General features: G+C 34.4%; 5 protein-coding genes across 8 annotated transcripts; 4 read left to right on the top strand and 1 right to left on the bottom strand.

Annotated features, from left to right (window-relative positions):
- The first annotated feature begins 1,550 nt into the window (after window positions 1–1,550).
- Window positions 1,551–3,449, top strand: LOC149735537 (SH3 domain-binding glutamic acid-rich-like protein 2). The gene is made up of 2 exons (XM_089878597.1): window positions 1,551–1,824; window positions 2,177–3,449. Exons 1-2 carry the CDS (start codon window positions 1,621–1,623, stop codon window positions 2,321–2,323), a joined length of 351 nt encoding a protein of 116 aa, XP_089734723.1. The 5' UTR covers window positions 1,551–1,620; the 3' UTR covers window positions 2,324–3,449.
- Window positions 3,394–10,507, top strand: LOC149735536 (vezatin-like). Of its 2 annotated transcripts, XM_089878585.1 has the most exons (13): window positions 3,394–3,533; window positions 3,964–4,086; window positions 4,147–4,230; window positions 4,514–4,689; window positions 5,248–5,377; window positions 5,830–5,978; window positions 6,250–6,478; window positions 7,206–7,359; window positions 7,886–8,020; window positions 8,271–8,352; window positions 8,554–8,609; window positions 8,937–9,133; window positions 9,358–10,507. In XM_089878585.1, exons 1-13 carry the CDS (start codon window positions 3,471–3,473, stop codon window positions 10,039–10,041), a joined length of 2,262 nt encoding a protein of 753 aa, XP_089734711.1. In that variant the 5' UTR covers window positions 3,394–3,470; the 3' UTR covers window positions 10,042–10,507. The 2 variants fall into 2 exon arrangements, with proteins under 2 accessions (XP_089734711.1, XP_089734712.1); XM_089878586.1 differs by lacking the exon at window positions 3,394–3,533 and having other exon boundaries at window positions 3,964–4,067.
- Window positions 10,508–11,567: 1,060 nt separating this feature from the next.
- LOC149735535 (uncharacterized) lies at window positions 11,568–22,847 on the top strand. Of its 3 annotated transcripts, none has more exons than XM_089878579.1 (17): window positions 11,568–11,826; window positions 12,092–12,924; window positions 14,551–14,625; window positions 15,011–15,176; window positions 15,548–15,649; window positions 16,045–16,203; window positions 16,493–16,622; window positions 16,935–17,210; window positions 17,593–17,718; window positions 17,953–18,156; window positions 18,758–18,895; window positions 19,275–19,572; window positions 20,116–20,317; window positions 20,689–20,830; window positions 21,201–21,337; window positions 21,932–22,174; window positions 22,381–22,847. In XM_089878579.1, the coding sequence occupies exons 1-17, from the start codon at window positions 11,711–11,713 to the stop codon at window positions 22,619–22,621; spliced, it is 3,588 nt and encodes a 1,195-aa protein (XP_089734705.1). In that variant the 5' UTR covers window positions 11,568–11,710; the 3' UTR covers window positions 22,622–22,847. The 3 variants fall into 3 exon arrangements, with proteins under 3 accessions (XP_089734705.1, XP_089734706.1, XP_089734707.1); XM_089878580.1 differs by having other exon boundaries at window positions 11,570–11,826; window positions 17,956–18,156; XM_089878581.1 differs by lacking the exons at window positions 11,568–11,826; window positions 12,092–12,924 and adding exons at window positions 12,992–13,283; window positions 14,180–14,368.
- On the bottom strand, window positions 22,670–24,312 carry LOC149735534 (uncharacterized). Its single transcript, XM_089878590.1, has 2 exons — window positions 23,893–24,312; window positions 22,670–23,419 (listed from the first exon to the last, which is right to left on the bottom strand). The coding sequence occupies exons 1-2, from the start codon at window positions 24,109–24,111 to the stop codon at window positions 22,850–22,852; spliced, it is 789 nt and encodes a 262-aa protein (XP_089734716.1). The 5' UTR covers window positions 24,112–24,312; the 3' UTR covers window positions 22,670–22,849.
- A 188-nt stretch (window positions 24,313–24,500) lies between these two features.
- On the top strand, window positions 24,501–26,921 carry LOC149735533 (uncharacterized). Its single transcript, XM_089878589.1, has 3 exons — window positions 24,501–25,866; window positions 25,941–26,126; window positions 26,201–26,921. The coding sequence occupies exons 1-3, from the start codon at window positions 25,816–25,818 to the stop codon at window positions 26,843–26,845; spliced, it is 882 nt and encodes a 293-aa protein (XP_089734715.1). The 5' UTR covers window positions 24,501–25,815; the 3' UTR covers window positions 26,846–26,921.
- Window positions 26,922–27,055: the final 134 nt, after the last annotated feature.

Genomic DNA, 27,055 nt, shown 5'->3' with positions numbered 1-27,055 from the left:
AATGTCTACTAGTTTGACCCAAGAGAAATACTTCCGAGTTGTAACTACCACTTAGTGTGCCGCGAAAATCTTCAATAACTTACGCCTGAGTTGGTGGGCTTTACAGCGGTCTGACTTCCTTAAGCATTTGCGCAAATTAAATCAACGTGCCTAATTATTGACATGTAATTACACTGCCTATGGCTAGGAACGGCCGTGTATGGCTGTAAAAACATGGAAGACCACTTACCATAGGACTTAAAAACATTGAAATGTTGAATTAGAAATTCGACTCTGGCTAAACAAAAAGCGATTGTCTTTCTGGCCTGCCCTGAAAGTAATACGAGAAGTTTACTACACGCTTTCCCTGTACACAAACCATTCATATAGCGCTTTGATGAACATTATCTCGGTAGATGTAAAAAGACGCTGCTAAATACTGCCGCCTACAAGCTACCATGTTAACTAACGGCCAGCGGACACACGCCAGAGGATACAGAATTATGCGCAATTAGATTTAGACGTCAGGCGCATCTCGGGCGCACTTGACTGATGAGTGCATATCACAAACTATGCGTAAAGTGGCTATTACCCACTCTATTTCTGCCATACTGGCAACACAGCGACACTCGACTGTTTTGAGTGTGTACAGGATCTCGTGCCTAAGGTAAGTGCTAAAACATAACCTGTTGACACATTCCTAGGAAAACGTCGCGTAAGTGGCAGAGACGGCAAACATCGTCGCGCTGATTACTATCACAAAACCAGTTTCAAGTCAGCCTTAAAATTACACAGCCATTATGATAATTTACCCATTTTATCGGTTAATCAAAATGATAGCGTATAAGAATGAAGATCGGTACATTATTTTAAACTGACTTGACCGGAAGATGTCACAATTTATTCATAAATGTTACAGTACACTAGCGACATCTTGCGTGTAACTTTTACAGCCAGACCAATACTAAGGATGCAACTTATGTACACAGCCCACACTGCCTGTTAATATACACAACCTACACCGCCACACGAATCCCACGCACATTTCAGAGGTAGACTACTCGTATAATGCCATTGGTTGCACGCTGAAATCTAACTTGCTCACACAAACAAAGTTCTGCTTCGAAGATTAAGAAATGTAGGTTGTCGGATTAACCTTTTTTAAACAAGTTTAAATTATATTCATTTCAGTTTCAACCATTTTTGCCGTTGTCTACATGATTAATAAAAAAACTTTAATGGGACAATATTCACGCTTTTTATTATGCAACACCGGTTGATACGAGATGGAGCTAAAGAGCACAGCTGGGCTTGCATTTGGAAATCGGTATGAATTCTTAAAACACAAAGTCATTTCGAGAGCCGTGTTTGTGGCCGTTTGTGTCAGTTTTAAGTTGACTGTTTATAATAAGCGAAAATGAAAGCAAGTATATTGCATGGATTCATAGATAATGCTCCTTGTTAAACTAAATGACGTAAACAACACTCAGGTTCAAAGATTATAAAACATAAACAACCGTTTATGTCAATGGCATATAATAAGGTTAAGAATGTTAAACCAATCAAATGTATTATCTTCTGTCTATACTTGTAGTGTTTCAGGTGATTTTATTTTTTTTGTATTTTTGTACATTCTTAAAAATGGGCATTGTAGTGTATACGACCTCCTGTTATACCAAAACACACATAAGAGATCAACAGATCAAAGTTCTTCAGTTCATTGAGGTGAATAATATCGATGCCGAAATCATTGACCTCACCATGAATACATCTGCAAGGGATATAATGATAGAAAACATGCCAAAGGAAAAAACGAAAGATGGAGCTCAAATACTGCCTCCACAGGTATTTGCTTTTTACATAATGTATATATTATTGTATATATAATATATATATAAATTTGTTTTTGATTTTTTTAATATACCAAATGTACCCCGAATCTTCATCTCTTATTCTACATACGTAAGGTCCCGCACTATAGCATGCCAAGGGACCCTATATTTAGGCCAGGATTGTCCTTTAATAACCTTAACACCCAAGGTGCATTATTTGCTTCGTTTATACACCATGCTAATAAAAAAATGGTAAGTGGGCACGTGTTGTATAAAACAAAGCACCGTGTTATAATGACAGCCATTGTGTTGGCATTTCAGGATAAATAAATTACATCCACTTATTCAATTCCTATCCTGTGCAGATTTTTAGCAATGATGAATACTGTGGAGATTATGAAGAATTTTTTCTTGCTATGGAAAATATGACACCATTTTCTTTCTTCAAGCTTGATCCCCCTCCAGGTTCTTTTGAGGAAAAACTAATTGCGAAACGTAAAAACGCTGCATAATTTTGAGCTACTAGAGAAATGCGACAACTGTATTTAAACATCTCAAAACTGCGGAATGAGGAAACTGTTTTTGTCGATTAAGCACCTTTTATTTTAATTAGCATGTGAAGAACACGATTGTTTTCTTAGAATGTTATGATATGACTGCTGCTGTTGTATAGGGCAGTTACAGTCCATGAAATTCACCAAAGTAGAAAAAATGCTGCTGTATTAGTACGTAAGTTGTTTAAAAAATACATTTTTATTACTCTTGACTAAGATGTATAAAAAACATTCAGCAAATTTATTTGGTAGTTTGAGCTTCATGGTGCAGTTAAGAGTTAAGACTATTATGATTTACAGTGTTGTATAGTAATAATGCATTGTGCTAGCAATTTCTTTAGATTTGCACTATACTGAATGAGTGTACATTAATGTTGCATATTATCTGTTTGTTCATTGTGTGTTTCTAACTGTCATTGTGGTAAAACTTGTTAAGTGTCGAGTGTCCACCCACCAAGGTCACCTTGAATATGTATATCTAGGATTCTGACCTTTGGTTAATTGTCTAATCGTGTCAGTTATCTCAATCTGTATGTGCCAATTGTTTTCAAATTCATTGTATCAGGATTTATTCTTTAAAGCTGTGCTCTTCCCATTTGTTGTCTAAATTTTGCGAAACTTTGAACTTTTGTTCATTTTTTCTGTTATTTTTTTTGTTTAAAAAATCGATAGTTCAATCAAATGTGTAAAATTTATTTTTTTACTGATCACATTTTGCTGCAGTTATTTACATTTTTTCAGAAGCTATACCAGTTGTAAAAAACACCTTCTATCAAATCATCTCATGCTAATTGACCATCCTTAACAGTTGTTATGGATCAGAATTTTTTCAATTTTCTAGCCATGTGTAATTCCAGTTTTCATGTCCCATGTTGCATGTATTCTATTTTATCTGCATGATTTACTGCTACAGTCAAATATCCATCTAATGCTAATACATCATGCATGTGGTAACTATTTTATATGATATTAAATGGAATGCTAGATTATCATATGGTATGTTTATATACTTGTAAATCAAATATATGAACTCTGTCGTAACTTTTTACAAACATTGTTCATTAATTTTGATTAAACACTATAGCATGTGTAGGCGACTTAAATTATGCCTGAATTAAGTTCTGTTAAAAATGAGGAATTCTCAATTGAAGAAGATGTTGTTTTGGAGGTAGATGTTATTTTCTGCATGATTTTCTGTAATTATGAATATATATATTATATACTACAATGTAGATATTTACAAAAAATGTTTAATATTTTTTAATAAAATGTTACACCTGTAATATCTGCTGCTCATGCAACTAGTTAAAATGTAATATACAAACTAAATCCTGCATTATAAATCCTCCCATTTTATTATACATGCACCTTTGGCAAACTGCAAAACAAGGTCTTATCATTTATAAGATAAAATATTAGTACAGTATAATTAAACAAATTTGATGTTTTTTAAACTTATAAAAGTGAATCATATTTCAGTTACACCTTTAGTTACGTTTAGTACAAACAATTGATATGCTGCATAAAATCAAATTTTACAATATATATGTATATTCAACTGATTTGATCCCCATTATTATATGCAATAAATCTTCCAGGGTACACCATTATATGAATACCTTCAGGACTTAGACCTGATTGAACCTCATCATCAAAATGAAAGAAAAAACAGCAGCATTAAACCAGCAAAGCAAGGGTTTTGGTATGGTACCTCAATCCCTGTAAGTAGGAGGTGTTTTATGTTGTATTGGTTGTAACTTATGTATTTATTTTTTTATTAGGAATACTTCAGACTGCAAATGGAGGAATTACGGCGAAAATGTTCACACATATTCCCACTTTCTGAGGATGTGTTAGTGGACATGGTATGTCATGTTATTGGGGGGTAAAATTTACTTTGAATCAAAATTGTAGAATTTTTATCAAGACTTTGCATAGTCTATTGTTTTTACAATGCATATTTTATATCAACTCTAGACCATTTTCTAGCTTTATATAGGTTAATAAATACAATATACCCAGTATTGTATAGGTATTGTTATAGCATAGGGTTTACTAAACATTTAATTATCAAATAAAAAGTTCAGAAATTGAAAACACAAGGTCGCATGTTACCTATTTTTTTTAAATACCAAATTATAAATGCAGAGCCGCCATTTTTACTCAAGATATGGAAGTGAAATTCTGCAAAGCAAAGTTATTTTAGAAGATGACCTTGACTATCTGTGTATTCAAACACCCCAGCAGTTTTTGAACGCTATAAACAGCAATGAAATCAAAAAGCCAACTAAACATGCTTCCAAATCGGGGCATAACTCATTCAGGTAAATCAATTAGATAGCATATCCAATGGTGTTAATAGGTTTAAGTGTGTTACGAGTTTGACATTTATCATTACCTGCTTTAGCAGTGAATCCATTTTAATCCATGTATTAACACGTATGGGCTTATATTTTTGTCATTGTAGGATCACCTAGTATTTATTTCTAAGATATGTATCTTACTATGTAAGCTGCTTATCTGTGTCTGATATGGTACAAGTGCCTATAAGGTCTATAAGCACTACTATTTGATGCTACAATTACGGAAATATAAGTCCACAGCACCATACGTGTTAATACATGGATTAGTTATCAATGAAAAAGGTCGTAAAATCTTATAATATGGGCCATAAGGTTTTATGATTTATGAAACATTCTTACTTACTTAACATTTGTGTAATTAACTGAAAAAGTCTGTTCACTCTGTATGTGAATGTAATCTGACCTTCATTTTTCTCATGAAAATCAGCATAAATTGTGTTCAAAATGTAATTTTGTTTTTGTCTATTAGAAACATTTTTGTATAAGATACCTTTTGTAAACTAAATCCTAACTTCACAGATATTCTGCTATGGTGGTGTTGGTTGTTGCTTGCTTCATTTCCTTCTTTTTCTCAACACTACCAACCTTTCCACAGTCATGTTTGGCTATTATTGCCCTTGGTGTCATCTGTTTTAATGTTAGGTTAGAGGTAAGCAGTCAATAGTTTTTAAATCCACTTTAAAATTTGTTAAACCCGGTGTAATGGTTTTATGTTATTACATTTCCAGTTAGGTTAATTTTTAATTATATTCATTTCAATGTATTCTGCTCTATTTAGTAACAGTGTTGGGCCTTTTGGGACCATCAGTAAAGGCCCTGGGATTTAAGCCAATTTTTGACTTGCTAAAAATCACTCACACCAACATTGTTAACAGCATAGTGTGTTCATATAGGTTGACCCATCTTGGGACTTTCTACACTGCATTATTTAGTGAACATGATAACCAATAAGTTGGATTTATTTCATAGGAATGCATGTCCAGCTATCGCTGCCTCCCCTACCTTAAAAAAACAGTTGGCACCCATACTAATCTCTATGCTACATATATATATACACATATATATGCCACTGCAAGTGTTTTATTTGCATTTCCTACACAGATAATCATTAAAATGTGGAAACGTAAGCATGAAGGAAACTTACGTGCCCTAAACAGGTTCCTATGCATCAGCGCACAACTTCATTCACAAATCAAGCGAAGTATTCGATTAATACAAGAAGTTGAGGTCGTTTCTAGAGGTTATAAACTGTAAGTAAATTTTTTTAGATAAATTTTAAAAGTCAAACTTGTACTATTATAAATAACATGTGCCTGGTTTATAGTCAAACATATATAAAAACAAACCAATGGATAAATTAATACCAGAAAAAAATACTAAATTTAAATTCAAAATTTTAAAAGGAAAGAAGAATGCCATTTTTTAAATTTTTTAACTCTTCCTTTAGTTTATATTTAACAAGTGCAGTTTAAAATTAAGAATATATATATTTATATATTGTTTAAAACAACAAATACCCAGAGTAAACGGAACAACACCAATTTCACGTATTGAGTTAATGAATCGTGGTTCTGCACGAATGTTTATGAAGTTGAGATATAACCTTATGAGGTCCATTGTTAAGTGCACCCTCGTGTGTCGAACTGCTACAAATCAACTTCTAGAATATTCTCTTCAAGATTCATGCGATTTGGAAGAGTATTTTATTTGTAAAGTACCACTTAGTAAACTGGGAGTTTGCTTTATGGAGGTATGTGTGTGTCTTATGTGTCAATAAAAAACAGTCTTTTGTGTAAATGTATGTACATGTTAAAAACTGCATTGAGCTAACTGCAGGGTTATGATGCTAGAGGTTTTAAATCAGGTTTCTAAAAATATAAAGTAACCTTTTTCAACTTTGGGGTCACATGCTCCCCAACATCTAGTGTATAGGCAATACAGTTTTTTCCCCTTTATAATGTTGGTTCCACATTTTGTGCTTTATAATCTTAATGCCTTACCAAAACCACAGTGGCCAACTAGTCATTTTTCTTTCAGTTCCTCTAACGTTTACTTTATAAAAACTTAAAAGTGCAAACGGTTTTTAGCAATAAAAGGATTTGGTTCCTTATTATATCTTAACTTCTGTACTTTTTCACTATAATTTTCTTAAAAGTTAAGTAACATTGCTGTGGCTAAATAATCTGTATCACTGTATCAGATTGGATTGTAATAACATATTGAATATTTCATAACCTACAGTAGAGTTGGGGAAGATGGGACACCTAATCATTCTATGTTCTTTACCCATTTTGTAGTAAACTGAGAACATTCTAAGAATTATAAAACCGTATCCTCCTGACCTCCATAGACCATTGTTTATTGTTTAAAAGACAATCCAGATATTTGGATATTATATGCTAAAGATGTCCCATCTTTCCCACCCTATAATAATGTATAAACATCTCTAATATATTATATGTTCTCTGTTGTTATAGAACTCAACCCCTTCAGAAATGTTCAATGCCACAGATGGTTACTCTCTTAGTGCATTAAAATGTTTAAATGAACTTCTATGTAAACAAAGATCGGAAATGCTGACAAGATTGTCGTTGACGTTATCTGGTACGACATGGGATTTTACATCTCACGGTAAGTTCTCTAAATATAAATTAACTTTTATACAATGCCAAGGTATTACCATATTTTTTGTATTGGCATTAGCATAAATTTTGTATAAATAAACAATTGTCAATATATGAGTAAAATTGCATTGTCTCATTTTTTATATAAAGGCAATATTGTCTGTTTTGTATAAGTAAACAATTGTCATTATAGAAGTAAAACCCTAAGACATTATCATTTTTTTATATAAAGTCATTATCATAATTTTTAAAAAACAACTGTCATTATAAAGGTAATTATCATCTTAAATGCTCGGAAACGTTTATGTCCTAAATTTTACACTTCATGCTTATATGTTACAACATGTCAACGCATGTAACGTTTTAGAGGAGTTATAAATGTTGAAAGAGGCAAGCACCCTAACAATTGTGCCATGTCTTTATATTTTGTCTTGTGTGTACAAATTGGTTTATAATAACTTAGTAGTGTATTAGTTTGTTACATGTTTGGTATGATAGAAAATAATAAATGTATTTCATCCAACTGTTCACAGGTTTCTTGTCTCGTTTCACTTCTATATTAGATCAACCAAACACAGTAACAGCCGATAGCTTGCAATCATTACAGTGCAGTTATGATATGCATAAGTATGTAACAAATACAAAGAATATTCCACAACAATCGCAAGGTATGTAAAAGCTATATACAATCATTTTGTGTCCACTATGTTTTGTATACAGCAACTTTTTGAATAGATAATAATAATAATAACATTGGTAAAGCAATTAAACATACAATTTTCTGTTTTGCTCATACATTCATAACACTAGGCAAATCTTAATTGATATAAATTGTAATTACTGTATATGTGTAACATTTGATAGATTTTATGATTAAAAGACATCAATACTATGTTTAAATTGATATTGATTTATTAGGTGAGGGACAACCATGCAAAACATCTGTGCTGAGAATCAACTTACATAGTTTGCAAGTTCATATGAGAGCAGCTATGCATGCGTAAGTTTGTTATAAAAACAATGTAATTTGCATAATTAAGATTAACCAATTCTCATATATTGTGCATACTATCGCCTACGTCAGTGATTCCAAATCTTTTGATTGTTGCCAAAAACTATTTGTTAATTCTTTTGGTAGTGTTGCCTACTAAACACATAGCATGTGAACGTCTTTTCACATCCAAATTGTTTCTATCTACAGTGCCATGCAGCTAGAAGAAAGTTTGCCATTGGATAATACACAGTTCCAACTACCAGGTTACTGACTTTTACCTTTATATTTAATAAATGAACAAATGTAACTTGATTTATCCTGGGATGAAGGAAAACGACAATCGTTAAAACACGGATGTTCTGTTCCATACACCTAATTTTGAGTGATTGCTTTTCTATTTAGACAAAACATAAACGGCCACTGAGTTAAAGAATTGTAGTTTAGTATTTTGTCCAAGGACACATACCCCACAATGGTAACAGCGACAAGCCTTAAACTTGTAACCTCTGGGTCAAAGGCAGGCGCGCTAGTTACTATGCCACAGCGGCAAAATACTTTAGTTTTATTATATTAACACAAATGTTTTACAGATAATTTCACAAACATAGGCAGACATCTTGAGTCTGGCTTAGACTGCTGGGCGCAGTTTAACAAAGAAATTTCTGGTTTTGAAGAAAATGAGAGCGAAAAGGAAGAAACAGAAAATATTGTTCAACCAGTTGTTACAGAAGATGAAGAATTAGTTGTGGTTCATAATACTGATGATGAGGTCACAATGGAAGACCAGGTAATGATGTAATTGTTTATATTTAAACTTAACAAAAACGTCTTAAGATGCAGCAAAATCAATAAAAAGTTAGAATTTTTCACCTCAGAAACTTTCATGTTCCATCAGTGCGTCCGAAAGCACTAATTTGACCCCCCTAAAATTGTTTAAAAAGCTTTTTTTAACAAATTTAATTTTTGATTTTACAAAGTTTGTCTTCAAAAAGCATTAATTTGTTTCTGCAGATTTTTGAAGCAATTGCAGATGACAGCTCTGATGAAGATTACGACAGAGGTGATATGTTTGATTCTCGCCCGACCAAAATTGTGGAGGACACAGCTACTGTGATGCGGGAGTTGCGATCTGTGTTGGCTGTGAAGACTTCTGAAAAGGAGCGCGAGATGTGGAAGATGAAACTCTTCCCGGGATACAAGGGAAAGAAGGCGGAAGATCAAATAAAAAATGAAGATTTATCAATTGAAGAGAAATCTAATAATCCTGAAGAAAACTGTGAAGTTGATATTGTTGACACAAGTGATCAGTCTGTATCTTGTGATTTAAACAATATTAATAATTCTAAACTAAAAGGGGATGATTGGGAAGTAGACCCACAAGCAAGTGATACATTGAATGGAGAAATTCGTTCGCAAATGCTAAGTTTTCCTAAACGATCAGCACCTAAAGGTCGCAGACCACCAACAAACAAGCGTGCACACAATACACGCAACGGTGATGTAACAATGCCAACTATTGAATCACAATCAACATCAACCGATAGTGATGATAATCAAACTGACCCAGATTGGACCTCTGGTTTAGGCATTGGTTTTCCTGGAGCAATTGCCCTACAAGCAGCTGCAATGGCTCGTAGTAAACAAATTGGCTGTGGTCAGATCACAACATATGGCTCTGATAGCGATTCTAGTTGAATTGAAATGTTTAAGATATTGCTTTGCCAATTTTTCTTAATGTAATTTACACTGTGAAAGTTTATTCTAGAACTAGGGTACTAAAACAGCTTGCAATGTGTTTCTTAGCGTATTTTCACTATACAATATCAATGGTATGTTTTACTGTTTGCATCAGAACAACGGTATGTTGGTATGTCTGTACTATCTATTGTTTATCCCTTTTCAGTGTTGAGTGTAAAACTGAAGTTGGTGTTACTACATATTAAGTTCCATGTCCAATGCTGCCAAATCTGAATCTATACGCACTGCAGCTTTTACACTGTTTTTTTTTGTCACGTATATTACTTTTAGAAAGGTAATTAAAAACAGTAATTGTGGCCATATTTAGACTAATTTAAATGCTTCTTTTGTGCCAAGCTTTATACGAAATATAATTTCCAGTAATTGTATGTCCCAAGTGCGAATAAAACCATGCTATGTACAATTTGTATTAACTATTGTGTGAAGGGATTTTATAACAAAGACATCGGGACCCAGCTGCGTCATACCACGCCTTGATATAAACGATCTCTCTGTTTTGACGACAAATAGTGAGAATGATGTTGAACAGAAATCCTAACGTGTTGGAAGGTCGTTTTTTATATTAAGGTAGAAAGTTAAATAAGAGCTACGGTAATGACTCAGTAAACTTATATATTTACTGCTCAAACATAAAATAATGAATTACGCAGGTCTGAGAATAAGTTTTAGTTTAGCGAACGAATCGAGTTACCGTCTGAACTAATGTATATGTATTTAATTGGATAAAATTATAGCTGAAGTCTTATTACTGGTAAGTAGGTTACGTTAGCGGTGTTTTAGATAACTTCAGGTAAGCACTAAAAAGCCAAAACATAAGTTCGTGTTCCTAGGCAACCACCGGCGTGCTGTACCTGTCGACGCTTCATTCGCTCACTCGACCGTATCGAAATTCGCGAGTATCACAATACACTCAGTAAGTGGTGAAAGCGTTCTTGTGTTTAGTGAATTAAGGACCAATTATTGAAGTAATTGGAATCGTTTAAGATTGTTGTTAGTGAAATATAGTGGTTCGATATGAGGATAAAGCTAAGCTGTAACTGATAGTGTATATAGAAGGACAAGTTTGAAAGTCTATTGCAGCCTATGCTTATACAAAAGCTGATATAATTCGCGTCAGCAGCTTATAAATGAATATCACACTGTGTCGAAACTAAAGCATGGAAAATAAACGTAATTATTAATTCTTACGGTAGTCCTTCAGTAATGTACAACGGTCAATATTAAATTCTTACGATACAGATTGAAAAAACCGCTTTTAAAATCAAGTGCACTCAGTGTGTTAAGGACGGTTTGAATGTTTACTCAACTGAGCACCTAAAGCTCGAAATTAACTTGTGTTAAAGAGCTTTTACCCTTTGGAGACTTGATGTTTGTCTTTAAACACAACAGATTGTATTTTATTTAGACTCGAAAGTTTGTGTTTGTGTTTTATTTAGACTCGAAAGTTCTGTATTCTTATTCTGCTGGACCTAATGTTGCCAGCTATTTTTAGTCAGTCACTACTATAGTGCATTTTGCATGTCTATGTCTTTGTAAATAACAATAACTCGCTTTAGGAAGAATGGTGTGATTAATTGACAGTTAAGTATATTTAGCATAAATCAAGATGGAACCTTCCACTCCTGATAACCATGATATGCTTTTCTTCCATCAACAAAGAAACTCTACTCGCCAATACAAACGGGTACGAAAGGAGCCAGAAGAGCTCCCGCAAGCTTTACGGTAAGATACGTGTATGGTACTGCGGGGGTAAGATGGGATACCGTTAGTACCTATATATCCCATATTTCATGACTTTTTTCAGTAGTTATTAATGCTCTTTAAGAATCGTGGGCTACGGTTGTATAGTTCTGTACAGATATGCTTTGTTTACTGGCAATTTTGACGAAAAATAAGATAATGAAAACGTGTCCCATCTTACCCCGTTCTTCTGTATTTTTTACGATTTCTGTTTTGACAATACGTTAATTTTTTGTTTTTTCTTCAGTTATTTCAAATATGCAAACCTAAACCCGAGAATAGCAGCGTTTCTGGGGAAACAGGATCCTAAAAATGTTTTAAAACGAGCAAAAGGGGCAAAAGACGGTAAAGAGGCTGTTGCGCAGTCTGGAGGGGAGGGTGTTGGTATCATGGGAGCTGAGTTTGGGACTGATTTGAGCCATGAAGCAAGAAGTTTGTTGCCTGAGATTGGGCAGGGAAAATTAGACGTATTTGGAGATGACGGGTTCGGGTTTTCTAGACTTTCTTTCAACAACGATAACGAAGACCCACAGAGATTTCAGTTTGAAGAGACTACGTTTGCGGCGCCTAATATTCTCAGAGAGTTAGCAGAAAATTTGAGTCGATTTACAAACACATTTAAAGAATACTCACAGCGAACAACTCTGTATGACCCAGGGTCGGGTGAACCTTTGGCTGCCGAAGCAACTAAGCCTTCGGTACTACTTCCTGCGGGCATAACTGAGCTACTATGTCAGGAATGGGACGACGTCGTTGCTAACACAGTCTATACGCCTAGAGTTTGGCAATCAACAGCATACATGGGCGGTTATAAATACGCAAACACGATCCCTAGCGCTAAGCCAGCCGCAAATTTACCCGAGCCCGCAGCTGTTAACACAACCTCACAAGAAAAATCAATTGCCGGCGGAAATATGAAATCAGAGTTAAAAAGTATGGTAGAATTATTGGACGATGCAAGAAACAAACCCCTGTCACGGGGCATTAAGAAAGAAGGCGATGTTACCGATGCCAAACCCGATGCAAAGAGGAAAACGAAGCCGAGCATGAAAGACCTTGCTCAAGCTTCGACGTTGTTATGTGAGTAATAAATATTTTACTAGTTAAGTATTTAACGCTTTTTACTCGCGCTTTTTGAAAACACTCACGAAAAAAGAATTTTGTAATATTAAAACACAAACTTCCGATCATCGGATCTTGTTACCAAGCGTCTCTATGAACAAATAGGCGGGCTTTGTTCGTGCGGAATAAAAGATTAAAAAAATCATGCAGAAAATTTAGTAAATATTTGGTAATGAACCTAAATTCCCTTGGAGAAACGGATAAAAATATTACAATAAAAGAGTTTTTGTCTCAAATCAACACGTCTACACCCGATTCTGAATGTTACAGGTCATTAGAAAGTAAGGATTCGAGAACAGAAGAAGATGCAGACCAAGGTACGCGTATACTGATAAGATAGCAAGTTACAGATTTCGTAGGTCTGATCGATATCTTTTTATACCTTTAAAGAAGAGAGAGTATATTTCATTAGGTGTATAACAGTTTTTATAGATAATTCCAGTTGAGACGTTAGTAAAAGCCAGACTGCAGAGTATGGCAGGTGCACGCGCGATTTTTTTACAGACTTTCGGTTATGCACGCCACAATTTGTCCTACGCACGCCAATTAATTAAACAAAGAAAAATATACGTATTATTAAGTAAGATTTCCTAACGTGGCTTGAAAATGTACATGCTTTGCACGCAGATTTTTAATGATAGCACGCGCGAACGCGAAAAATAACCGTCTTGCACGCGCGAGATCTCGTCAGGAACTGCCATACTTTGCAGACTGGAGTAAAAGTAGCGTAGAACAGATGAATTCCAGTTAGAGAGTCTTTAGTTTATTCTCATCACGTTATAGCCTGATAGAAGAGTTTCCTTCAATCCCAAAACAAGAACATCAGCAATTCAGGCAGCAGGCTCTGTGCCAGGAAAACTTAAAAATGAAAATAAGATCCGTGATAGATCGCCGTCGCCGAAACAAAAACTGCATTCAACGAATGACGCGCAAATGTCCAAGAGCACAAAACTGGCAGAACGTAAGGTTTAGACAGTGAGAAAGTGCAAGGTGCTTAGGCAAAAGCTTGTTTTAGATTTAGACAGACCTAGATTAGTAGCGAGGATACGCAGAAAGTCGTAAGTATGAAAAGGTAGGAACAGTTAGAATATCGTGGCAGTAACAGTAAATAAGCATGTTTCTCAAGTAAAACATTGTTTATTCAGTGTAGCTTACCCAAACTTGGTTACATAATGATGTTTCATTTAAACATTTATTGATTTGGTTCATGCAGCCACAAGCAGTCAACCACCTACTACATTCAAACGCCAGTCAAAAGCCAGATTAAACGAGGAAAATGTGAGGAAGTTGAGTAAACAACAGTCAAAGTCAGTCATGGGAAAACAGTTGTCGCAGGCAAATCTTGGGAAAGGAATGAGAAATGTCAGGGGAGGAAAAATGACTGCCCTTACAGAGGAAATGGGTTTGTGTTTTATTCATGAAACCTCTTCTTTAATTAGGAGTGGTATCTTTTTTAGGTTATTAAAACTTTTGTGGTAATTTTTAAGGCCTACTTTCATTATTTTGCTGCATACCTTCTTATTCTTTTACATTATTAAAACATGTTTAGTCATTTTTCATGCTTACTTAAAACATTTTTGACAGCTGCTGCATTTGGGAAGAAAGATTGGTCACAACGTTCAAATATGAGTATTGCTGGTGGTCCTGAAACCACAGGAGGTAAATTGTATTGAAGTTAGCTGTCTACTGCATCTGCATAGATACCTAAATGCTTGCCATTTAACTTGGGCTGAGATCTCTTGAAATGGAATATAGTAATATCTGTTAAGGTCCAAGTTATAGCGCCCTAAGTGTTCAGATAATGGAAGAACTCAGGCATAAATCTAAGACCCCGCTATATTTTACTATAGAACGTACCTTGTTTAGAATGGAAATACAGTAAAATTTTTAAGTTAGTTCATCTAAATAGTTGTGTGGTCTGTTTGAATAACTGTACTTTTGATGTTAATACTCTTTAACTTTGTTATTTTAACACAGATAAACAAATATTCCTATATTCTATTATATAATAAGTTTTATTATATTGTACATTCCTATAAAACAGTTGAGAAGTTACCACGGCATGGAAACCAAACTCTTTGTTTCAATCTTTCTTCAAAGAAAGCTTTTGATGAAGGCTGGATCGTCAACTCGCAAAGTGACCAGAATTTAGAGCAAGATAATCTACTTGAGTGGGCAACTGGAAAACTTCAAAATGCAATCAAACAAAAGTAAGACAGTGCTGTTTTGTTCTCTTCATACTATTTTCCACTCATTGACCTTAAATTATTTTGCCATTTTATTTATATCCGGCACTGGTTAGCATGTCTGCCTCTAGCTAAGAATTTAGGATTTCAAGGCACGTTGCTCTTACCATTGTGGGTGTGTATGTCCTTGGGCAAAAAAACTCAACAGCAAGTGATCTCTAATGGGTTGTCTAAATTGTCAGCCATGAATAATTGTAACTTACTTTATCCTCTCGTGGACGGGAAACGACAGTTGTTGTAACACGGTTCATACACCTTGTGCCAGCTTATGAGTTAGGATTTACCGTGTATGTTACTTTGTGGATTGTGGGTGAATCTTTTTTTGGTTTTTGCAGGGAACATGAAGATGAGTCAGCAAAAGCAACTGGGAATGACAAAGCACTTTTAATTCGTTATTATGGGGATAGTAGAAGAGATACATTAATGAAATTATACAGGCACTGAAGTTTAACTATCAGCTGGCCTTTCTTTGCCTAAGTTTAACCAAGGCAGTATATTGGCTATGACCTATGTATATGTAATGTTATATTTAACTAAAAATAGTTAAAGTGCTTTTTGTTTTTAGTAAATATTGGTATATATATAGTACGGGGTAAGATAGAACACCTTTAGCACATAATTTCCAAGTTTCATGGTCATGTTTTAAACAATTAACAACGGCATGTGGGGGTCCTGAGGATGCAGTTTTATATTTCTTTGAAACTTCTTTGTTTACTTCCAAAGTAAAGAGAAAGTAGAATGAAAAGGTGCCCCATTTTCCCCCACCCTACTATAATATATAAAATTTTATGACTTGTTGCGAATAACTGTAAAATGTAAAATATTTTTCCAGAAAAAGTGATAATGAAGGAAAGTCTTCAGCTTTACCACCTGGTTTATTAGGAGGTCGTAAACCAACCAATATACCTAAGATACCACAACTAAGTAAGATAGATGATTCGAAACGTGAGAGGTTCCTGGTTCAAGTCCCAGATGGTTCTCTAACTGTTTAGTAAGTGTGCCAGTTTATACTAGTTATTCTTTTTTCTTTGGTTATTCTGTTTTTTCTTAGCTTTTTAGTTTTTTTTTTAATAATCCATATTAAAATTACTTAAAAGACAGTCAAATATTTGGCAGAAGGAATTTTTTATAAGTCATTTAAAAAACTATTAAATAAAAAAAGATTTTTATTGTTTATATATTTTACAATTTTTGTTTTTATGTCCATATAAAAAAATCATCATATTTCAATGGATGAAACACTATTTAGTTTTCTATTCCTGATTCTATCTTTTTTGTAGTTATCCAAAGTCGGGAGAAGTAGCAATTAGTGCAAGTGCTACACCTGGTGCTCCCGGACATCTATATGTTCATTGTTATGCAAATGATGACATGAGAACTTGTCTTGCTACTTTTACACCTTATGGAAAAGTAAACAACTTATTTGCTGATTTTTTTTCAGTATTTTTAGTGTAAACTATGGAAATTAAATTAATAGACCAAAAGTAGTTTTTTTTTTATATTTTAAATTCTGTTGAATTAGTTACAAATACAGGAATACTGTTAGTTTTTTTCCAAATACTTAATTTTAAACAATGAGTGTGAAAGTGTTTTTCACAGGTTTATTTAAAAAAAATGTTTTTGTCACTTTTGAGTTAAATTATCTCCTAATTTGAACTAGATAACAATTGTTCTGTCTACTTGTTAAGGAATTTTAACTATTTTATTCATGTTTTATTTCAGTCATGCTGCTATCACTCAAATGGTGTTCCTGCCCTTGTACTTGCTAAAGAAGGTGGTATGCTGAAAGCTGAGGATGGAGCCTTGATTAAAAAGTGGGAGTGGCCTCGGAACAACGGGCGCTTAAAAGAAAATGTTCTTTACCACATAAACAAAGAGATGTACTTAAGAATATCCAGCAGATCGTTGGTCACCTTACATTTTACCGCAAATCGAGAAAGTACGAAACTAATTGTTGGCACCACGCAAAATTCTGACCAACCAGACAGTGCATCGCTGGTAAGATTATTTTAAAGACTATTTTTAAATGTACGTACAAGAAAATTTATGTTTTTTCTTAAGTTGTTACCAAAAGTTGTTTCTTAAGTTGTTACCAGTTGTTACCAAAAAAATAATTTTTAAACAAAACTATTTGTATATTTATTTATTAAAAATGTTAAAAAAATATACTTTTTAAATATATATACATTTTAGTAGGCCTATCTACTTTCATCCAAATCTAACATTTAATTTAACAACCATTAATTTAACAACTGTTGTAAAAAGAAGTTGTATCTATAACAGGAAGCTAATCTAACAAATGTTATAATAAGAAGTTGTAATCTAACATTTGAGTTTGCCTTTGCATATGTCATTTGTCGTTACGAATAAAATTCACCAGGGCCACCTACAAAGCGGGTACAAACTTTCATCTAAAGCAGCAACTGAGTATCACGGCACCAAATCTGGTAAAGATGATAAATCGAAAGCAAAACACAGAAAAACTGCTTTCGGTTTAAGAAAATCGGTAAAGTTTCACAAACCTTTGCCTATTTTTAAGTTTAACATATATTAAATTATATATACATTTTCAATGTAAAGTATTTAGGCTGGTGATTTTTTTAGAAGGACTGGCAACAAAGATCCTTATAAATAGGGCGGCAATTAAAAAAAATGTTGTTGCTGTTGCTGTAGCCTTTTGTAGGGTGTCAGCATTGTCAGAGTTTGGCGTAGGCATTACACAAAATATCATCTTTACCAGCAGTCCAAAAAGCCTGCTGATCTTGAAGAGTTGAAACACTCACTTGATCCCCCGGAGAGATTTGAGTTCGAGTCACAAGCCGACAGGGAGCTGCAGAAACTCGTCGATCGTTCGAAACTTCTCGTTGATCAATGGATGGAACATTATAGGATTGAGGTTGGGATAAGTTCTCCTGCGCTTAAGAAGCTCTTGGATAAACCAGAGGTTGGTGAAGTTAAATCATGCATGTGATTTTTATTTGTAAAGTTAAATCATGCATGCAATTTTTTCCTGTAAATTTAAATATATGTATGTGAATTTTATTTGTAAAGTTAAATATATGTATGTGAATTTTATTTGTAAAGTTAAATATATGTATGTGAATTTTATTTGTAAAGTTAAATATATGTATGTGAATTTTATTTGTAAAGTTAAATATATATATGTGAATTTTATTTGTAAATTATATATGTGTATGTGAATTTTATTAGTAAATTTATATATGTGTATGTGAATTTTATTTGTAAAGTTAAATATATGTATGCAAATTTTATTTGTAAATGTTTTCGATCATATGGTAAGGTAAAAAAACTTCACATTGTTTAGTTTTGCAAAAGTCATGTTTTTGTGATTTGTTCGATTAACTTTGAAGGGTACAGTCATTTTTACCTGTAACTTCTTAAAAGTTTGTTGCTGTGAAATTGTGTACATATACATATACATATATATATATATATATATATATATATATATATATATTAGTTTTTGACTCCAAAAAAAAACAAGTTACAGGACATGAGTTAATTTAAAACTGTGTTGCCTACAGGTTAAGTCATCCGTACGAAACATACATAGTGCGAGGGAGAGAAAGATTGAAGATGACGGTTTTCCTGAGAAAGGAACAAAATTTCAATCGTTTCGTTCCCCATCTGCCCCACCTAAACATATGGTTCCTGGACCTCATGTAAGTTTTAAATCAAATTATATAAATATATAATAAAAAACATAATGAAAATGAGATGAATTTTATACCTTTTTCATTGTCAGATAACTGTATTGTTAAATTTGGGCTACATGCAAAGTAAACCTAACAAAGAACCTGGGCTTTGGGTCTGGATTAACTTTTTATCTTAAATAGCTTTTCTTGATTATTATTTTAACATACATGGTAACTCGTAAGCTTGCACAAGGTGTATGAACACCCATGTTATAACGACTGTCGTTTTCCTGCCAAGCTAGGATAAAGTAAGTTACATTCATTCATTTTATCCGTTCAGAAAATCCATGTTTTATTCACATTTATGATATACATAACTTGTCTCATGCATCATTTTTTTCCATAGTCTGTTAACATCAAAGCAGACCTGAAGCGAGGTAGTCACAGTAATGATAAGAAATCACCAGAAACTCATGTTCGTATTGAAGCTACACCCGTAACAATTGAAGATACCCCGATAAAAACGAGTGAATCTCAACCTATACGTTCACGACCTGCAACGCACAGTTCTCGAATTCTTATTCGGCCACAGAAATCTTCTATGCGTGCCAGCAGTGTTGCCAGTCACAAAGTTGGCGAGAAATCGTGGTCTCCAGCCCCAGAGTGTTGCCCAGTGGTTACTAGGAATAAGAAGATATATACGGGTAAATAAATTTAAGTGTTGTATAAATATGGCTTTTACCTCATTTATAAACTTGTTAAATATTTGCACCTCATGCTTACAGCAAGTATAATGAAGTCTTAGTCATTGTGGTTATCCCTCAACAGCATATCTAAACTGTACAAGGGTTTTATTTAATTTTAGTGCCTCTAAGTATTTTAACAAAATAAATCTACAAAAAAATAAACTAAACAAAAAGAAGCACCAATGCAGATCTACCTATGTAATAAACCAATAACCAAGCTTGTTAGATATTTGTCTTAGGTATGGTAACTGTTTCTTGGTGTGTAGTTTAAGCTCTTGTCCTCCCTCAAGGAAAATAGTGATGTATAAGTCTAATGTGATTTAATTGTTGTCATTTTACTACTAAGTCCCTTCTCTTCGCTGGAAACATACAATTTTTACCGATTGTTGTTTTTCTACAAAGTTCTTTCTCTTTGTTGCTTTAATTAACCTTATCTTCGCTATCGTGTTTAAGTAAACTTAAATTAATGTTATGTTAACACACCTATCTTTCCATATACAGACAGCAAAGGTCCGGACCGTCCATTCTCATGCAAATGTAGTAAACATCGGATCCCACAAATTAATGACATCGAGTTTGACTGTTACATCCGCTTGGTGGCGCCACCGAGTCAAGTTGTTGTGATTTCTATTGTAAACAGTCTCTACCCTGATGCTGCACCATACGAAGCTATGTTGGATAACTTGTACCTTGATAAAAATAAGTAAGTTTTTCTGACATTGCTCCAGTGGTCACTAATAGGTTTTCCAAATTTTTAGCCATACACAAAAAAATCACTCAAAAAATGTTTGTAATATAAGTTTTTCGGACATTGCTCCAACCCAGTGGTCACTAATAGGTTTTCCAAATTTTTAGCCATACACAAAAAAATCACTCAAAAAATTATTTGTGATATAAGTTTTTTCGGACATTGCTGCAACCCAGTGGTCACGAAAATGTAATAATTTCAAAATTGAGCCAATGTAGTACTATAAAACATAATGAACTAAATATTTTATAAACTCTTATTTCTGTATATTCCATAAAGGTATGCATACACATACATATAATATTTATAACACCAATGTTTTACAGGAATCGTACGAAACCCTGCATGCAAAGCAGGCATGACTTGTACAGAATATTAAGATATGACCTTGCTGTTGCAAAATCTGGAACAAATCGAACAACGCCATTATTACTTGGAAGACATAACGTGGTGCCCGGCATGACTTTGGTTCGTAAAGTTTTTACGTTTTAATTTTTAAGTTCAATATACAATAATATATCATAGAAAATATGATGAGCCGAATAATATACATATTTTATTGTAAGATAACTTTACTTTTTAATTTGGGCGACATTTTAAAGCAAAGCCTATCAAAGGACCTAGGTTTTTTCTACATATAGTTTAAACATTGTAAATTATTATGCTGTATTAAGTTTTTTTATTCTTTGTGGGTGAGCTTGAAAAGGACTTGGGATTTAGGCACATTTGACCTATTACTCTAAACACTCGGAAATCCTATGTAAGTCTTTCATCCAACCGGTGCCAGTCCATCTCTGACTCTTATTATATTAAGCTAAGTAACTACTTATATGCACAGATGTATTGTGGAGGTCGCCTTATATTTGCCGACCATATTTTCAATGGATACGGAAATGCAAGGAATGATTTCAAGAAACAGGTTTATAAAACAAGACAAGAATATTTGATGGGGCATTTACTACCAGATGATTTTAGGTAAGTTTAATTTATATATATATAAATATATATATTTCTTTTTGGATAGGCAAAGGTGTTTTTTTTATTTATACTTGTAAGGTGCTTGCAATGTAATTAAATGAATAAAAGTACCTTACTTTACCTTTGTGTAGCCGGAAAACGATAGTCGTTATAACACAGATGTTCTGTTTCATTTTTTTATATATGGCTGATAATTTGGACAACCCATTAGTAATCACTGGGTTGGAGCAATTGCCGTTAACTGACTTTACCAAGAACACAAACGCCCACAATGGTAGCAGCGACGAGCCTTGAACCCATTACCTCTGGGTTACAGGCAGGCCCTAATGGTCACTATTGGTGTCCTAAATCTTGTATCCCATAGCATGCCACGTTGTAAAATCTCACCCATTTACAATATAATACAGCTACAAATTAGTGCGATTTCAATGTGCTGAACAGTAGTAATAGCATTCACCATAAACTTTTAGGTGAATTTCAAAAATAAACATAATTTTTTATGTTAATTATTCTCACTAATTTTCTATGAAACCTATTTTTTATGATTCCTAAAACAAAACTATTTATGATTATTAAAATTTGTTGTTTTAGATTCACCCCAGGCCGGGGCAAACCTGGGGCAAGAGCTGCGTGGGGTGGGGAGGTGGGGGGAGCTGGGGTCGATGGGAAAGGACGACCTGGTATGTTCTTAGACCAAAGTCTTTATGTGGCAAAGGGGGAAAAGTCAAAATTTCCCATTTTTCGAACGATGAACCAACCAATGGAAGAAACAAAATCAGCGTCCGATGTGACATCAGAGTCTACCAGGTCTCCGATTAAAATGCCGCAATCAAAGTACGTCAATAGTTATATGTATCAGTGTCAATCGTCTTTGAATATTTTAAATAAGCCTGTTTTTATGTCTGTTTTGTATTTTTAGAGTCAGCAGGAAACAGAATACTGTATATTAATTAGCCAGCAGTAAAGGGCCAAGTATTTAACATCCAGCAACGTTATTGCATATTCTAAGAAATGTTTAACTAAATATTGTATATTTCCAGGAGTTTTGATACTGCAAGAGACTTCGTCCAATACAGCCTTTCTACTCGCATGTACGTCGTACCACCAGGTTCCAAACGTGCACGAACAACTTCCCAACTCTCTACTCCCAACAAGCGACAATCTGAACTTAACTCCACCTTTCCGCCAGCTAGCGCTACACCGCACTCTGTTGTGACGGAAAACGGCTCCATCAGACTTGGCCAAATGAAAAGTTTTGGTAGAATGCAAGCTGTTAAGTGAAACTAGTTTTCAACTAATTTTACGCAAACTTTATTATGTACAAACACATTTTTTGTATTTTTATTTCAATTTAGTGTTTTACTCGAAATTCGGCAAGCAATATTCTGGAAAATGACTTCAGGAGTTTTCTTACGCAACAACGTCGTTTGTTGCGTCATAACCATGTTTTACGTTTATTCTTGTGGAACATTTTACAATTAAAGTTGAGGGGTTTGATAACGCCACACATTAAGTTTCTGGCTTAGATATAATGTCAATAAGATCTGGCCACACGTCCCAATCGTCTCTCTTAGTCGCTGGAAACTCTTCAGTCATCTCAGTTTTAATGGCTGAGTTTTCGCTTTGGTTTTCCAACTCTTCACTATGGAGAAGCTTCATATGTGACGTCATTTCAACTCGTGACGTCATTTTATCGTGTGACGTCACCATATTCGAAATATCAGGGTAAGTATCTCTTTGTCTGCAACCCATTGAATACACATCGCTTATTTGTGGTAGAATAGGCGGGAGAGAAATTGGCTTACGCTTAAACATGGCCTTCGTATAGTGAACAGGTGTTGCATAAGATGTATTCGTGCGCTGTATATTAGTTGTTGTTTGGTGATTATGCGTTTTACGAGGTGTTCGTTCAATTTTCGGGTTCTTGGTCGGAGTTTGTGTGTTTTTTATCGCAGCTGCATCAATGGCTTCAATCATGTTAATATCTGCATCTGATCCGCACCAAAATCTCCTTCTTTCTCCCCAATCTCGTTTATCATCCAAAACATCTTTTAAAAACCGAATGTACCGACAAGCAAGCTGTGTAGATGAAATGCTACTTTAATATAATATAAAAAATAAAAATAGTTATAAAATATGAAACGAAATGCCAACTTGAATGAAAGTCATTTTAACACGGAATTATTTCATACACTTTATGTCGGTTACAAATTATCAACGATGTAACTTTTTGGAAAACTGCATTTTTACAAGATACATGTATTTGCACAACCCATCAGTGGTCACTGGGTCAAAGTGATACGCTTAATAATATATTGTAGGGTGGGGGACGACGGAACACGTTTAGCACATAGTATCCAAATTATCTGATCGTTTTTTAATAAACAATTAACAACAGTCTAAGGGAGTCGTAAGGATACGGTTTATTAATTCTTTGAATGTTCTTTATTGTTTACTGCCAAATGGTACGAAAAATATAATGAAAGTGTGACCCATCTTCCCCCATCCTACTATATATCAATACAAATATTACAAAAACATTTTCCCTATACCTGCAGCGTTTGCTTTTTATGCAGCTTTCGTCCTTCTGGTAAGTTGATGGGAATTACTTTCTGTAATGCTTCCAATGAATCGTTAAATACTTTCAATCTTTCTCTTTCCCTGATCGCAGCGTTAGGTCGTACAGTGTAAGAAGATTTTGCTTGCCCTGATGCTTGAGAATTTGCGGGTCGTTTGCGCCGACGTGTTTTCTTGACTGGTGATTTTGGCATTTCAAACGACAGTCGTTATTTCTAATTCTTTGTATACAGATAAGGTGATGCTTACACCATATATATATCGTCCTAAATATATCTTCACTGGATACTAATAAGTCACTAAACTAGTATTTAAAATATCCTGCCTTATAACTGTACACAGCAAGTTTCATTTAGTGGGAATGACCCATTTAAACCACAGCTTCTATTATATATTAACCTCTTATGAAGAGAAACGTCTAAAGTGATGTATTGTTTCCGTAGTTATAGCGAACCCCAGCGCCGAAAACGCGAGGAGTGTTATTGAAACCAATAGGAAGTCGCTTTTCCGGGATTTAGATGGGAATAATGTAACAAACAAGGAGATGGGTATTGGATAAAACACAATGGACTCTGGACTAAAGATCAACGCACATACATGCAAGCATGAAATAGTCCAAACGATAACTGGTTCTCGGATTAGGCGTTGACTTTGAAAAAGCTGTTTTTAGTTAATCACGAAACTTTAATATACACAAACCCATATGGTATTAACATTTTTCTTAAGCTACATTCAAAAAAACGTTTTCAATAAAGCAACATTTTGTATCGAAGTCCGAAAATATTTTATAACTAGGTCAATTTGGAAACTAAAAACGGTAGGTAAATGAATGGGAAAATATTGCACTATATTCGGACTGTTCGGAACAATAATAAAAAATTGATCTTTATTATTACCCTTCTATTATCGGATATTGCAATTTATTCTCCGGCGTTTTTAATTCGTTAATCCTTCCTATATAGAACCTGTTAAAACAAAAGTGTTTTCCGTTTATAATAGAGCGAGACGTGTGTACAGATTGAAACATTGCAGATATTTTCTGTTTAAAGGTTTTGTTAATCTGCTGCTTGCTGTTAAGTTTCGGTCAGACAATATTTCTTTAATTTAAGATCAAGCGGTTTCAATGTTTTGAAAATTCACGCAACTTTATTTGGAAAACGTGTTATGACGTCAGTGACTCGTGCGTCAGGTATTAAAGGGGAATTCCCCGGTTGCGTTGCAGCTTTACTAGGAGTGACGTCACGCAGAGAAGTGACGTCATTGTTTGATCGAACTTTGCAGGAGATGTATAAACTACGGAGATAAGACATTGCGTTTACCTTTCACGACAGTTAACCTAAAATAACATTTTTTAAATATCGATTTTTGAATAAAATACTTTAAAATAAAGATCAAAAACAATAAAATTTAAAAATGTTTATTAACTTATAATTAACACGTTTTGGGAAGTTTCGTATTTTTTTGGATAAAAAATGTGTTAGATGTTTCAAAAATTACATGACTACATAATAACTAGGACAATTCATATAGAATTTGTTTTATCTATATTTATACCATACATGAAAAATATTTACCACGTTAAACCATACGTTTCCTTAAATTAGTCGGATAGCACGCTGGTTCAGTAAATCCAGAAGCCATAGTAAACCAAGCCCTGTTCCAACCTTGGTCTGGATACCTTGGTCGCTGCTTACCTCTTTGAAAAATCCCGACCGGTCGGAAACGGACGCGGTTGCATCCGATCTAAGCCGATCTCACTCTCACTCAATTGAACAGGGAACTCAGCAGACGAGTCTGTTTGTCCTCCACGACCCGGGAAAGCAAAATAAAGAAGGTTGGCATATATAAACCTCGCTAGCAAACCAAACGTCACTTACTTTCAAATCAATCAACACACGATGACGTCATTACAGTACGAACAAGTTTCTCGAACCTTCTCAACCAACAAGGTATGTCACCATTTTATGGAACTTAAATATCGTCAAAAATATTCTTGGTGTGTTATGCGAATGTTTCGTTTCAGGTGAACTCACGAAAACGCCGATCTGATGACGTCACAATAGGCGTCGCAAAGAAACGTCGTTCGAATTCGGCTGGAAAAGAACGCGATCGACTTCATGTATTTAACCAAGCACTAGAGACGCTACAGAGCGTAATACCTGTTCGTTTAACAGAGCAGAGAAAACTTCACAAGAAACAAACACTTCAGGTGATTATTTTGTTGGCAACACTGTTTATCTGGCAACACTTCTTACCCGATCTAACATAATGCTAACGATGCAGTTGGCGATCCGTTACATCAATTTCCTCCGTGGCTGTTTGGATGGTACACGAGATTGGAAGGAAAGAAACAGATTTTGGTGTCGAACTCAGGATGAGATGGTCATCGACGCTATCGATCAAGCCGCTGCTGGACATAACGTTCATTGTGATGTGACGTCACCACAGATGACGTCACCAGAAAGTGAGTCACCTCCACCACCATCAGGATGTTATACACAGATCAACTACGAAACAGTTCAGCCTTCCATTATGAATCACAATCAGGATTGTTCACCTCAGTTACGTCACTGGAACGAAGAAAGCCAGTATTGTGACGTCACATATTCTTTGGAAACAACTTCAATTCAAAATCCACAAAACTATGACCAACTCTATTCTCAATACGACCCAACTACGTCATTCCTGACGTCATACTTCCAAAACAACAGTATTCGTCAAGATGACGTCACGTATTTAAACAAAGAAAGCGATGAAATATTCACATCTTTAACCGATGACGTCAGCACTTCTATTGATGACATCACTCCTACGTTTCCATATTCCAATATGCCAATGAATAATGTGTTCAACGAATTTATTACGTCACCAGAAAATTTGTTACGTCATCCAGATAGTCCAGACAGTGGTTATTATAGTCTGGTTTAATTTTTTTTTTTTAATATTCTAAACTATATTATGTTTAAAATTTTCTGCATAATAAAAAAAACATACCGCACAAACAGTTTTGAGTTTTGAAATTGTCCAAATCAGTCTCGATCCAGGATTTAACGGGAATTCCCCGACTGTGACGTGTTTTTAGACTAGAGTGACGTCACGTTGCGAAGTGACGTCAATATTGGTTTAAGCTTTGTATAA

Source organism: Ciona robusta, chromosome 5 (assembly GCF_009617815.1).
Source record: "Ciona robusta chromosome 5, ASM961781v2".
NCBI classification, from domain to species: Eukaryota; Metazoa; Chordata; class Ascidiacea; order Phlebobranchia; family Cionidae; genus Ciona; species Ciona robusta.
Note: the sequence above shows the minus strand (reverse complement) of the source record. Positions and strands in the feature narration are given on the sequence as shown.

Bases quoted from the DNA above. Each gene is read 5' to 3' on its own strand.
- LOC149735537 (XM_089878597.1), top strand. From the start codon at position 1,621: ATGGGCATTGTAGTGTATACGACCTCCTGTTATACCAAAACACACATA. The intron at 1,825-2,176 runs GTATTTGCTTTT...TATCCTGTGCAG, and splicing joins CTCAAATACTGCCTCCACAG to ATTTTTAGCAATGATGAATA.
- LOC149735533 (XM_089878589.1), top strand. From the start codon at position 25,816: ATGACGTCATTACAGTACGAACAAGTTTCTCGAACCTTCTCAACCAAC. The intron at 25,867-25,940 runs GTATGTCACCAT...GTTTCGTTTCAG, and splicing joins GAACCTTCTCAACCAACAAG to GTGAACTCACGAAAACGCCG. The intron at 26,127-26,200 runs GTGATTATTTTG...CTAACGATGCAG, and splicing joins ACAAGAAACAAACACTTCAG to TTGGCGATCCGTTACATCAA.
- LOC149735536 (XM_089878585.1), top strand. From the start codon at position 3,471: ATGCCTGAATTAAGTTCTGTTAAAAATGAGGAATTCTCAATTGAAGAA. The intron at 3,534-3,963 runs GTAGATGTTATT...TAAATCTTCCAG, and splicing joins AAGAAGATGTTGTTTTGGAG to GGTACACCATTATATGAATA. The intron at 4,231-4,513 runs GTATGTCATGTT...TTATAAATGCAG, and splicing joins AGGATGTGTTAGTGGACATG to AGCCGCCATTTTTACTCAAG.
- LOC149735535 (XM_089878579.1), top strand. From the start codon at position 11,711: ATGGAACCTTCCACTCCTGATAACCATGATATGCTTTTCTTCCATCAA. The intron at 15,177-15,547 runs GTAAGACAGTGC...TGGTTTTTGCAG, and splicing joins CAAAATGCAATCAAACAAAA to GGAACATGAAGATGAGTCAG. The intron at 18,157-18,757 runs GTTGGTGAAGTT...TGTTGCCTACAG, and splicing joins AGCTCTTGGATAAACCAGAG to GTTAAGTCATCCGTACGAAA.
- LOC149735534 (XM_089878590.1), bottom strand. From the start codon at position 24,111: ATGCCAAAATCACCAGTCAAGAAAACACGTCGGCGCAAACGACCCGCA. The intron at 23,420-23,892 runs GTATAGGGAAAA...TCATCTACACAG, and splicing joins ATAAAAAGCAAACGCTGCAG to CTTGCTTGTCGGTACATTCG.